Here is a 12,636-nt window from a genome sequence, read left to right on the forward strand (position 1 = left end):
GGAGAAGCCCCAAGCCCCTCCTCCCACCCACCCACCCCTCTGCCCTTACATCCGTGATGGCCTTCTTGGCCTTCTCCTCGGCGTTGCGGCACTCCTGCACGGCGTCCTCCACCTCGCTGCTCAGCTGGGAGATGTCAGCCTCCAGCTTCTTCTTCTGGTTGATCAGCCCCGTGTTCTGCAGACAGAGCAGGGCAGGGTCACAGGGACCAGCCCTTCCCCACGGCCCAGCTGCCAAGCCGGGATCCTGCTGCTCCAGCAGAGACCCAGGACGCGGCGGTTCCTCACCTGGGAGTGGAGCAGGTTGACCCTCTCCGTGGCCTCCAGCAGCTCCTGCTCTGCCAGCTTCCTGCTCCTCTCTGCCTGCTCCAGTGCTGCCCGCAGCTCCTCCACCTCGGCCAGCAGGAGGTTGTTGCGGCGCTCCAGGGAGGCCGCCTGCTCCTTCAGGTCGTCGTTGTGTCGCTGGGTGTCGTCCAGCTCGATTTGCAGGTCCTGCCGGGCAGCGCAGGGTCAGCGGGGACGGGGGGAGCTGGGAATGGCAGCAGGGACAGCACCCGGAGCCCATCCCACCCAACCTTGATCTGGGCCTGGAGCTGGCGGACCAGCTTCTGGAACTCGGCGGCCTGGCGGTTGGCGTGGCTCAGCTGGATCTCCATCTCGTTCAGGTCTCCCTCCATCTTCTTCCTCAGCCGGACGGCCTCGTTCTTGGCCCGGGCCTCTGCATCCAGGGTGGCCTGCATGGAGTCCATGGCACGTTGGTGGTTGCGCCTGTGGGAGGGATGATGGATCAGCCCCAGCTGCTGGGGACACCCAGCCCTGTGAGGGCCATGGCACCAGCTCTGTCCCCTCTCCATACACACACACACACCTCAGGTTCTCAAACTCCTCGTCTTTCTCCGCCAGCTTCCTGTCCACGTCAGCCTTGATCTGGTTCAGCTCCAGCTGGATGCGTAGCGTCTTGCTTTCCTCATGCTCCAGGGCTCCCTAGAGACAGCAGCAGCCATCAGAAGGTGGGCCCTGGTGGAGGAGATGTCCCCATCCACATGGCCCCAGCTATGAGAGCCTTGCTGTGGTTGCACAGCCCCCAAGAGTGGATGCCCGGGGGTGCCAGCCCAGCTCAGGGCTCTGCCAGCACAGTGTGGGTTGCTGCCCCAGGTGGGCCTGTGGCTCTCAAGGGCAGCAGGCACGTGCCATCATCAGTGGGAAACAAGGACCCACCTCGGCCTCCTCCAGAGCTGCCTGGATATCACTCTTCTCATTCTCCAGGGCCTTCTTCAGCTTCTCCAGCTCGTGGATGGTTTTGCCGCTCATACTGATCTGGTCAGTCAGGTCAGCAATCTCCTCTGGCAGGGATAGTTTGGTCAGGAGTGAGTTTTTGGGCCAGCCCCATGCAGGTGACTTCCCCTTCCCCCCGCCCAGGCTTGGCTGATGTTTCCCCAGCCCCTCAGAGAGCAGCTGAGCTCGTGCCTGGGGACATTTTTGGGCCCTGCTGCACTCCCTGACATTCTGAGTGAGGAGAGGACATGGGAGAGGCATTAAGGACCTGTGGAGACCTGCTTGTCCAAGAGCAACACCTCCAAGCCAGTGTCATGCCACAACCATGGCATTCTCAGCAGCAGAACATGGACCATTTGCAAACGAGACCCAAGTGACACTGCCTCTCTGCCCAGAGTGTCCCCAGCAAGAGGGTAGGACACTCGCTGGCTTCCTGGCTGGGCTGCTTTCCCCCAAGTAGGAAATGGGCCAGACTTGGCTGAGCAGCAAGGTCTGCTCCCTGCCTACAAGGGACCCCATCCCACCATGTGGCTGAGGACAGGGGAGCCACGGGCTGCCTGTGAGAGCAGGACCCTGGGCAGGGGTCCAAGGCGGGGAGCTTGAGCCCAGTCCTACCCTGCAGGTTCTTGTTCTCCCTCTTGAGGGTCTCCAGGTTGTCCAGGGACTCCTCGTAGGCATTCTTGAGCTTGAAGAGCTCTGTGCTCAGGCTTCGAGACTCCTTCTGTGATGCCTCCAGCTCTGCCTGGGTCTCCTCATACTTCTGCTTCCACTCAGCCAGGATCCTGTCAAAGTTGCGCTGCTTCTTGTCCAGGGCAGCACAGGCTGAGTTGGCACGTTCCAGGTCCACAGAGAGGTCCTCAATCTCCGTCTGCAGCCTATGCTTGGTCTTCTCCAGGGAGGAGCACTTGGCATGAGCAGCTTCCACAGCCTCCTCTGCTTCCTGCAGCCGGCTGGCCAGCTTCTTCCTGCCAACAGCAGCAAGGGGGGAGTGCTCCCAGCCTGAGGGTCATCCCACCCTGCTGCTCTAAGGAGAGGAGGCCACAGCCTGCCCCAACCCAGTCAAGTCTGGGCAGGAGGCTGCAGTCTCACCCTGGGGGCTGGGAAAACCTCATCCTTGAACAAAAAACCTGCCACCTGCCAGGAACAGGCTCCTGCCATGAGACTCACTTGGCTTCCTCCAGCTCCTCTGTCCTCTGGATGGCATCTGTCTCATACTTGGTTCTCCACTGGGCCACTTCTGCGTTGGCCTTGGACAAGTTCCTCTGGAGCTCACTCTTGGCCTCCACCTCCTCCTCATACTGCTCCCGCAGCAGGTCGCAGTCGTGGCGGGAGGCTTGCAGGGCATGGGCCAGGGCGTTCTTGCTCTGAGGAAGGGAGAGCTCATGAGAGGAGGAGCTGGCTCCAGGACACCAGCCATGGTGCTGGGACTGGGGACAGGGGAAAGGGAACTTCTGTTTTTCACCAAGGCTAAGAGCTGCCCTGGGGGCTCCTGTGTGAAGGGTGTGTCCCAGCTCCCCAGTCCAAGTATCTGGGCCCCTGCCACAGTGGGACACATGCCTGAGATGTGTGATACTCAGAGATCAGCCATGCCCTAGAAGCCTCACCTTGGTCTCTTCCTCCAGCTGCCTCTTGAGCTCCTCAATGTTCTGTGTGAACGAGGTCTTGCCTCGGCTCAGCTGGTTGATGAAGGACTCCTTCTCCTCCAGCAGCCGACTAAGCTCCCCTGGGTTCAAACAGAGCCAAACCAGCTACTTGGGGGCAGAAGGCTTCAATCTGCCTTAGCCTGCATCCCCAGAGCCTGTGGATCCAGCAGTATCCCCACCCAGGCAAGAGGTGCACACCAAAGCCAGACAGGTGGGAACCCCTCCTTCTGCCCACAGCACATCCCCAGCACAACCAGCATCACCACAGAGCTCCTCTCCTTGCCAAGCTACAAGCACCTCTGCAGGACCCGAGGGGGGCACAGCCCAGACTGCCCCCCACTCCAGATGGAGCTCCTGCTGTGTTTCTGTTGTCCATGGGGGAAGCAGGACAAGCCTGCCTGCCTGCACCACGGCCCCTCCAGAGCAAGCCCAGCCCCAGGACAGCCACGTGTCCCCTGCTGCCACCCCCCCGTACCGTTCTCAGTCTGCAGCCTGCCCCGCTGGGTGCTCACGTCCGTCAGTTGCCGCTGCAGCTCGTCCACTTTGGACTTGGCCTCGCTCAGCTGGTCCTCATAGGTGCGGCAGAGCTTCTCAGCACTGGCCTGCGGGCACCAAGCAGAGCCTCAGACCCGCAGCTCTGAGGAGCTGCTGCCCCCTGAGGGGCTCGGCCACTGCCCCACCCCGGGACATGCTCAGTGCATCCCATGTGCAGGCAAGGCAGGAGCTCTCCTGTCTGTGCTGAGCTAACAGTGGCTCCCTGCAGTTGGTCTCCCAGGAAATGTCTTCCCAGATCCTCCAGGCTCAACTGGGACAAGCAAAGCCTCCTGCAAGCACTGCCAGAGTGACACAGGGACAAGCAATACTGAGTGACAAATAGGGACACAAGGGCAAGTGTAGAGCAGTCCATCTGGGGAAGAACAACCCCATGAAGCAGCACAAGTTAGGGGTGATCTGCTGGAAGGCAGCTCTGGGGAAAAAGACCTGGGATTCCTGGTGGACAACAGGCTGTTCCTGAGCCAACAATGTGCCCTGACAGCCAAAAGGGACAATGCCACCCTGGGGGGCATTAAAAACAGCATGGCCAGCAGGCTGAAGGAAGTTTTCCTCCCCCTCTACTCTGTCCTGATGAGGCCTCTTCTGGGGCTCTGTGTGCAGTTCTGGGCTCCCCAGTTCAACACAAGGAATCACTGGAGAGAGCCCAGCATAGGCCAATAAACTGGGGGACTGGAGCATCTGCCTGTGAGGAAAGGCTGGGAGAGCTGGGGCTGCTCAGCTGGAGAGGAGGAGGCTGAGGGGGGGTCTGATCAGTGCTGGTCAGTATCTATAGGGAGTGGCAGGAGTATGGGCCAGATTCTGCTCAGGGGTGTCCAGGGACAGGACAAGGGGCAATGGGCACAAACTGGTCCACAGGAGGTGTAACCTGAATATAAGAAAATGCTTCTTTACTCCAAGAGTGACAGAGCCCTGGGACAGGCTGCCCAGGGAGGCTGTGGAGTCTCCATCCCTGGAGACATTCCAAACCCACCTGGATGTGTTCCTGTGGGATCTGCTCTAGGGGATCCTGCACTATCAGGGAGGCTGGACTAGATGATCTCCAGAGGTCCCTTCCAACCCCACCACGTGTGTGATTCTGTGATTCTGTGACCTTGCCATGGCAAAGAGCTGCCCAGGACAACACCCCGTGGATGCAGCCGTGCTGAACACGCCGCAAACCTGCCCCACGAGCCGGTGCCCACCTTGTTCTTGGTGAGGTACTCGATGTTGGACGACAGGTCATCCACCTCCATCTTCATCTCACTCTTCTCCTTCTCCAGCTTCTGCTTGACACGCTGCAGGTTGTCGATCTGCTCGCTCAGCTCGGCCACGCTGTCCGCGTGCTTCTTCCTCAGCGCAGCCGCCGTGGACTCGTGCTGCAGGGTGGCCTCCTCCAGGTCCCTCCTCAGCTTCAGGAACTCTGCTTCCCGCTTCTTGTTCATCTCCAGCTGGGTGGCTGTGGCCCCACCAGCCTCCTCCAGCCTCTGACTCAGCTCCTCCAGCTCCCGGGACACTTCTGCCCTCTGCTTCTCCACCTTGGCCCTGGCAGCACGTTCGGCCTCCAGCTCCTCCTCCAGCTCCTCGATGCGCGCCTGGCACAGACAGAACGAGGCAGTGACCTGGTGGGGCTCTGGCATTTATTTGTTTTGCTCCCCACTGTAGAGAGAAGTGTCTCTTCTGATCCTAGGGAGCAACAGGCCACCAGTCTGGAGCAAAGACTGCTTGGGGATTCTCTGAGGTGGGCACGGTTGGTGCTCCTTGGCAGGCTGTCCTGCTATCCCCTGCACCCTGCCCTCAGGATCCAGGACACCAACCTCCCTTTAGCAGGAAGCCTCCCTGCAAACTGCCTGGACCTGGGGGCCTGTCCCTGCCAGGAAGAAGCCCAACAAACTAGGTTTGGATCTTCAGAGTTTGAGCACTGGATTTAAGGTTTCAGACTGGGCAGAGAATTACACCCTAGAAGCTGTTCCTCGTGCTGCTGCGAGGGTTCACCTCAATATTTTAGTCTTTCATTTTCAGTCCACCCCATTTTGGCAGAGGGCTTTGGTTCTGCCAACAGTGCCAGAGTTTTTCCACCACTCTTCTGCCAAGGAGAAGCTCCTGTGCTCAGAGTGACTGGCCCATGCAGATTCCCCAGCACATGACATCTGATGGAAATGTAGGACTCCTGGGCTGTGAGAACAGTTCTTCCCACCATACCTGGAGCTCCTTGATCTTCTTCTGAAGCTGGGCCTCAGTCACTTGCCCATCTTCAATCCTTGAATTCAGCTGACTCATTTCAAAGTCTTTCCTGTACAGAAAGAAGGCAGAGCCTTTGGTCAGACAAATGCTGTCCTGCCAAGTCCCTCTGGCTACTGAAGCCAGGTGTTCCCTGCACCCAGGTCCAGAGACAAACAACCCAACCCACACAGGAAGGGGACTGCAGGGGTCAGAGGCAGCACATGGATTGCAGGAAGGATTAAAGTGGACACTGGGTCTGAGGTTTACCCTGTGGGGCCCCAGGGTATTGTTTTGGAGCTCCCTAATGAGAATGGGACACGAGTGATGAAGCCTGTACTTGGAGCTGATGTCCCAGCTCCATGCTAGGATCCTGCCAGACAAGTCTCTCCTCTCCAGCCCCTTGCCCAGAGGAAGCTCTATGGCACCCTGACCATGTTAGTCTGTGCAGATGATGAACTCCAGCACCTCTGCACACTGCCCAGGAAAACCAAACCCTCATTTTGCCTGGACTCATCACACACTCACTTCTTGAGTTTCTCCTCCAGCTGCTGTTTGTCATTCTCCAGATCCATAACAGACTCCTGTGTCAACTTCAAGTCTCCTTCCAGCTTCCTCTTTGCTCTTTCCAGGTCCATACGGACTTTCTTTTCTTGTTCAAGAGAGCTTTCCAGCTGGACAATGAAAGGAGACAGGCTAGGGAGGGAAAAGACCCTCTGTAGCCCCAACCTCCACATGTCCACTGCTGTGGGAATCTCATGCAGCCACAAGATCTAAAGCTGCTTCCTAGTTTGTCTCCCATCCCATTCCCTCAGCCCAGGACTGCTCTCCATGGAGTCCTCCGGACCACCTCTTGGTTTAGGGGCAGTTTGTCAACGGGGTTATTAGTCAACTGATCATATTAAACAGGGATCTAAAACCAATCCCACCCTCCAGATACCGTTCAGGTCTTTGAGCTGTCCTGGAGGCTGCCTCAAACCTCTCTCACTTCACTGTCACTGGCCCATGACTCACATCATCCACTTGCTGCTCCAGTTTCACTTTAGCTTTGGTCAGTGTGTTGACCTTGTCTTCCTCAGCCTGCAGGTCATCCAGAGCTTGCTGATGGGCCTCCTGAAGAGCTTTCTTCTCTTTTGTCAGCTTGGCAATGACCTCATCCAGAGCAGCCATCTCTTCAATCAGGTTTTTAACCTAGATCAGCAGGGGCAAAAAATTAAGTCCATCTTCTCAGAAACAGGGGAAGCAAAGCTAATCCAGCAGCCTGAGCCATAAAAAGGCAGGAGTCCCTGACCAACAGCAGCTTGGCACAGCAGCAGCAGCCAGTCCCTCTCCCCTTGGCCAGCCTGGTTCCACCAGCTGGTTTGCCAGTGCCCCAGATCACTTGCCACTACACAGAACTGGTTGCCCACACCACTCCTGTGCAAGGAGGCAGGACACCAGAGGGGTCTGCCCTCTCCCACACCTTTCTGCACTCTGCCTTGCCCCAGCAGTCTTGTCCTTGGTGCCCCCAGAAGCACAGAAGCTCCTGGGCAATGAGACTGTCCTCCAGAGAGGGTCAGCTACCTTGTTCTCCGTGGCATGTTTCTCCTTCTCCACCTTGGCCAGTGTGATTTCTAGATCATCAATGTCCTTCTTCAGCTCTGCACACTCATCCTCCAGCTTGCGCCTCTTGGCAGTGAGGTCTGAGTTCATCTCCTCCTCATCCTCCAGACGCTCCATCAGCTCCTTCACCTTGGCCTCCAGCTGGATCTTGGACTTGATCAGCAGGTCGCAGCGTTCCTCTGCATCTGCCAGGTTGTCTTGCTCCTGGGACAGGCACAGGAGAGCCAGTGCTCACCCACTGCCCCAGGAGCACAGCAGCAGGCTCTCAGCCATGCTCTCCTGGCCCAGAGAAGCACCTCTCCTCGAGGAAGGGGCAGAGCAAGCCCAAGGTGCTCAGGTGTACAAAAGAGGTCCAGTCATTGCATGTTTTCAAGGCCCACAGGACAACCACTAACCAAGGTCAAAGAGCTACTGCAACTACCTTTTGCAGAGGAAGGAAACACACCACTGTGGTACAGAAATGGCACAGATTAGCCCCAGCTTGGTGAGCAACCATTCTCATCCTTCCCACCCCCCATGGGAGGAGATCACCCTCTCGGGAAGTAGGGAACATGTATCCCCATGGCAGCCCTGAGGTGGCAAGTCTGTGACATTGCTTCAGGTTTGTACCAACTCTGACATTGCCATTCAAAGAGCTTGTGGCAATGAGGGCATCTCAGAACTGCAAAACACTGAAGGAGGGATCTGGCACTCTCTGCTCCTTCTCCTACCCATGGATTCTGAACTATCCTCTTTACACTTCCAGAGAGAGGGTGAAGCACTCACTGCCTGCAGCTGGAGAGCCAGGTCATTCTTCTCTTGGATCATGGAGACCTGCTTCTCTTCCAGCTCCTTCCTCTTTGCCTCAGACTTCTCCAGAGCCTCCTTCAGCTTCTGGAACTCCTCCTTCAGGTTGGACATTTCCTTCTCAGTCTGAGCAGACTTGAGTAAAGGCTTGATCTTGAAGAAGAGTTTCATCCAGGACCAGTTCTTGACAGCATTGAAGGCCCGAATGTTCCACTGAATGGTATAGAGGGCTTCCCTGGAGGGACACAAGCACAGCATCATCATGGATGCAGATTCCCATCCTCCCATCCTCACTGCAGCAGAGATCTGGCTCTTGCAAACCTGGGCACAGCTCTGTTCCCCCCAGGAGGTCAGATGGCAGAGTGCTGAATGAATGGCACACTGTCTGCACCCTGCAGTGGGACAGGTGGTGGGGCCTGGCTGTCAGGTCTCTGCATCCCTCTCAATCTTCCAGTGAAAACCAAAGGATCCCCTCACCCAGATACACTGACCCTCCTCACCTGACCCATCTCAGGCTTCTTACAGATCTGCCTCCATCCCTACAGGACAGGGCCTCCCCCACGCACAGCCAGCCACAGGCAAACCCCACGGACCAAACCCACTGAAATGTGCAGAAGGAACAAGGAGAGCTGCTCACCAAGTTCTGCCTCCCCCCACAACTCTACCTACCTCCTGCTGATGATCTTCTGGTACTCGATGCGCATGAGGTGCCCACGGATTCTGGCCTGGAGCATGGTCAGGATCTTGGCCAGACGCTCATCTCGCATCTCCTCCAGCAAGCCCAGCAAACCAGCCTTGAAAAACACCTGCAGGCAAGAGAGCAAGAGCAGGGTCAGCAGCAGAGAGGGCAAAGGGCCCAGGGGTAACATAACCTGCCTGGTCTCACACCTTGGTATGACCAAACTTGTACTGGGAGTTGTCCAGTTCCAGGGAGCTCAGCAGCTTCTCTGTGGCCTTTCTGCTGTCCACGAACTTGTCATCTGGAATGGCTGCTGGATTCAGGATACGGTAGCTGTTGGGACAAAGCAGAGGGAAGACATGCAAGAGAACCCCAGCACAGAGTTGATGGCATCATCATCCCTGCACCCCAGCCATGCCAGCTCCCCCTGGAAGAATGTGGCTGCAGCACAGGCTGGAGCCATGTATGATCCAGGAAGGATCTTCTGCAGGGCAGACACCAGGGAATCCTGACAGCTCTTAGTCCCTGAACACAAGGAAGACTCTGTAGGAGAAGGCCACTGTCCTCAGTGTGCCTGGGCAGGCCCAGGCCAAACAGGGTAGATGGGGCCAATGTAAAGAACTGGGAGGATCCAAAGGGAAGAGAGAAATCTGAGGCAGGACTGGAAGACCCCAGCCGTGCCATCATCCACCTGCACCAGCTCTGCATTCAGCATCTCAAACAGCACCAGCTGGTGTCTCAGCGCAGCTGGCACCAAACCAGAGCTGCCCCAAACTGTGCACCCCCAGGGCTCATTGTGGTGCTTCAGACCAGCCCTGCACAAGCTGGGGAGCAGGCGAGAGGCAGGGCAGGTCTGTCTGCCTTCAGAAAGCAGGGGCTGCTGGGCAGGGAAGAAGAGGGAGCTACCGCTGCTTGAAGTCTGCGTAGAGGATCCTGTTGGGAAAGCCCTTCCGGCAGATGCGGATTCCCTCCAGGACCCCGTTACACCGCAGCTGGTGCAGCACCAGGAAGGCATCCATGGCTCCTGTGGGGGAGAGCAGGGCTGGGTAAGACACTCAGAGAGGAAAAGGAGCTGCAGCACAAGCCTTAACTCTGGAAACAGCCCGTGGTTTTGAACACAGGTGATAACATGTCCTGTAGACTTGTGCTGAGCACCAGGTCTGCAGCCTGGTGAGAGTCAGCCTGAGAGATGGATCCATTGCTGTTGGTACACACAAGTGCAAGGCAGCCCAGCCACCAATCACAGAATCACAGAATCTCAGGGGTTGGAAGGGACCTGGAAAGATCACCCAGTCTAACCCCCCTGCCAGAGCAGGGGCACCCAGAGCACATCACACAGGAACGTGGCCAGGGGGGTTGGAATGTCTCCAGAGAAGGAGACTCCACAGCCTCTCTGGGCAGCCTGGCCCAGGGCTCTGGCACTCTCACAGCAAAGAGGTTCTTCCTGAGATTCACATGGAACCTCCTGGCTCCAGTTTGCACCCACTGCCCCTTGTCCTGTCACTGGACATCACTGCACAAAGCCTGGCTCTGTCCTCCTGACACTGCCCTGAACAGATTTGTGCCCATGGATGAGGTGGCTCCTCAGTCTCCTCTTCTCCAAGCCCAACAGACCCAGCTCCCTCAGCCTTTCCTCAGCAGGGAGATGTTCCCCTCCCTCCAGCATCTCTGTGGCTCTGCCCTGGGCTCTTTCCAGCAGTTCCCTGTCCTTCTGGAACTGAGGGGCCCAGAACTGGACACAATACTCCAGATACACCAATGCACAGCCACAGACTCCTTCTCCCCAGGAGAAGACACTGGTGTGGGTCACAGGGGTTTGCCCACTGAGATGGGGCCAGCTCAGTGGCAGCAGAACTGCTGCAAGGAAAGTGCTGGGGAGAAGGTGGGTGCAGGGGTCCCTGCCAGCTCCCACATATGGATGTGACCCAGGGAAGTGCCAGGGTGCTGCCCCAGTCCATGCATACCTGGGGTCTTTGTCTCATTGGGGATGATGCAGCGGACAAAGTGGGGCTGAGTGGAGCGTAGGTTGGTCATCAGCTTGTTGAGATTCTCCTGTAGGGCAGACACAGGGGATGAGGCATGAGGTGACAGCTCTGCTCACTTCTCTCCAACCTTTTCCCTCCGCAGGCAGGGAGAGAGCAGGCACTGAGAGCCCCTTACCACTCCTCATGAGACAGGGGGAATTTCCTCCTGCTTGGTTGCTCCCTGTGCTCTCCTGCCAACAGGACATCCCCCACCCAGCAGTGGCAGAGGAAACTGGGCTGGCAGACATGCCAAATGGCATCTGCAGGCTTTGCTATGCCAGAGGAGCCAGGTGCTTCCCCAGTGTTTGTAGGTTAAGTTTTGCTGCAGGGGAGAGCCAGGAACACAGGATGGGGCATATTCCTGGTCCACAGCTCTGCTGGTGCCCATCAGTCCTGTGCTCAGCACCCAGCAAATCTACTGCTGGCACCCACAATTGCCTGCAGTCCTCATCTCATCAGGCTTTCCCTGCACCTCCACGGTGCTGCCCAGGCCCTTCAGCTGTGACAGGTCCAGCCTGGGCCTCCTTATCTGTCCAAGACAGGGCTCAAGCCAAGACATGGCCCTGCCTTTTCCTGTGGGAAAGGCACCTACACCCTTGATCTTTTCAGGCTGCCTTCTCCTGCTCATACAAGCTCAGCCTGTCCAGGACCAGCTTGGGGAAGGGAACACCTTCCCACAGTTCCACATCATCATGGAGTAACTTCTCACTGCAGCCACCATTCCCCACAGCCTGTGACTTGTCCAGGAGGAAGGAAGTCCCACATGTCCCTGAACAGGGGTTCAGACACAAGTGCTACCCTATCCCCACAAGGCTGCCATGGCAGGACACAGCTCTGGGCTCACACCCCCCTCTGTGCTGTTTTCTGGCTGCTTAAGCTCTGGGGTGGACAAATAACTGCTGTGGGCAGCATGGGAATGGAGGGATGCATTATCCTGAGCTGTAAAACAGCTCAGGTCACCTCCCTGGTCTGCTGAGAACTGCCTGCTCAGATTCTCTTCTGTTTTCTTCTGCCCAAAGGGGCTGTCCTTCCCGCCGGCCAGAATGAGGAGAGAAGAAGCACAGACTTAAAGTGATGTTCATGTGATACATTATCTAAACATCACTACAAGTCTTAACTGCCGCTCTCTCAAAGGTGAAGGCACAACAGAAGCAGCACAAGCTCCAAGGGAGTCACTGGCCTCCCAGCCAGGAGCCTCGTGTCCTTCCCTAGCAGCACCAGGACATGGCTGGGACCTTGCCAGGCCCAGGGATGAAAGGGTGTTAGGAGCTTTTGCCTAGTGGTGGTCTTCCAGGAGCCCTGGTGGTCCTTCAGGCCCCATAGCTCATGTGGAAGATACCCCAGAGTCTTGGCAGGGAAGTGGGACTGACCCTGGGACACTGAGTGACACTTCCCTCATGGCCTGGGATGAGGGACTGGCTCTTACCTTGTGCAGCTGGGACACTGTTTGGAAAGATGCTGCCTTTTTACGTTTCTCCTTGGTCCCTGGCTTGTGAGGTTCATCTGTTGGGTGGAAATAGTGATCAATGACACCAGCCAAACATCTGCTTGACTTGGAGGACTTGGGAGCACCCTCAAACACCCCCGAAAGGCCCACAGCCCCTGCTCTCTGTGAAGCTGGGATGGTAGTACCTTGCTGCAGACCACCAAGACATCTCCCACAGCACCCAGCTCTGGGTGTTGATCCTTAGCTCTTGGTAACAAGGGACACACCCCAAGTTGCAGGGCCACCAGGACAGCTCTACAGCACCACACAAGCTCAGCCTGGTCCTAAATACCCATCTAAAGCCCCTAGGCCAGCACTGCATGTCCAGAGTACCCAGGCCAGAGAGGTTTTTAGGGGTTAGTGTGGATGTTCCCTCTGCCCAAGCTGCTGGGT

The 12,636-nt window shown here is 57.3% G+C and overlaps 1 protein-coding gene across 1 annotated transcript in view; it reads right to left on the bottom strand.

Annotated features, from left to right (window-relative positions):
- The window catches only part of MYH7B (myosin, heavy chain 7B, cardiac muscle, beta), a 27,844-nt gene that overhangs the window by 1,484 nt on the left and 13,724 nt on the right, over positions 1-12,636 (bottom strand). Inside the window, exons 17-36 of the mRNA XM_009998390.1 lie at positions 12,184-12,260; positions 10,698-10,785; positions 9,640-9,757; positions 8,943-9,066; positions 8,724-8,860; positions 8,034-8,289; positions 7,230-7,472; positions 6,681-6,857; positions 6,195-6,340; positions 5,649-5,739; positions 4,652-5,041; positions 3,391-3,517; positions 2,877-2,995; positions 2,440-2,636; positions 1,888-2,237; positions 1,216-1,340; positions 866-981; positions 573-765; positions 286-489; positions 50-175 (exon numbers count right to left, since the gene is read on the bottom strand). Of these exons, the coding sequence (XP_009996692.1) occupies positions 50-175; positions 286-489; positions 573-765; positions 866-981; positions 1,216-1,340; positions 1,888-2,237; positions 2,440-2,636; positions 2,877-2,995; positions 3,391-3,517; positions 4,652-5,041; positions 5,649-5,739; positions 6,195-6,340; positions 6,681-6,857; positions 7,230-7,472; positions 8,034-8,289; positions 8,724-8,860; positions 8,943-9,066; positions 9,640-9,757; positions 10,698-10,785; positions 12,184-12,260 (3,404 nt within the window). The remainder of the gene's footprint in view (positions 1-49; positions 176-285; positions 490-572; positions 766-865; positions 982-1,215; positions 1,341-1,887; positions 2,238-2,439; positions 2,637-2,876; positions 2,996-3,390; positions 3,518-4,651; positions 5,042-5,648; positions 5,740-6,194; positions 6,341-6,680; positions 6,858-7,229; positions 7,473-8,033; positions 8,290-8,723; positions 8,861-8,942; positions 9,067-9,639; positions 9,758-10,697; positions 10,786-12,183; positions 12,261-12,636) is intronic.

This window comes from Chaetura pelagica, unplaced genomic scaffold (assembly GCF_000747805.2).
Source record: "Chaetura pelagica isolate M959 unplaced genomic scaffold, ChaPel_1.0 scaffold415, whole genome shotgun sequence".
In the NCBI taxonomy this organism is placed as follows: Eukaryota; Metazoa; Chordata; class Aves; order Apodiformes; family Apodidae; genus Chaetura; species Chaetura pelagica.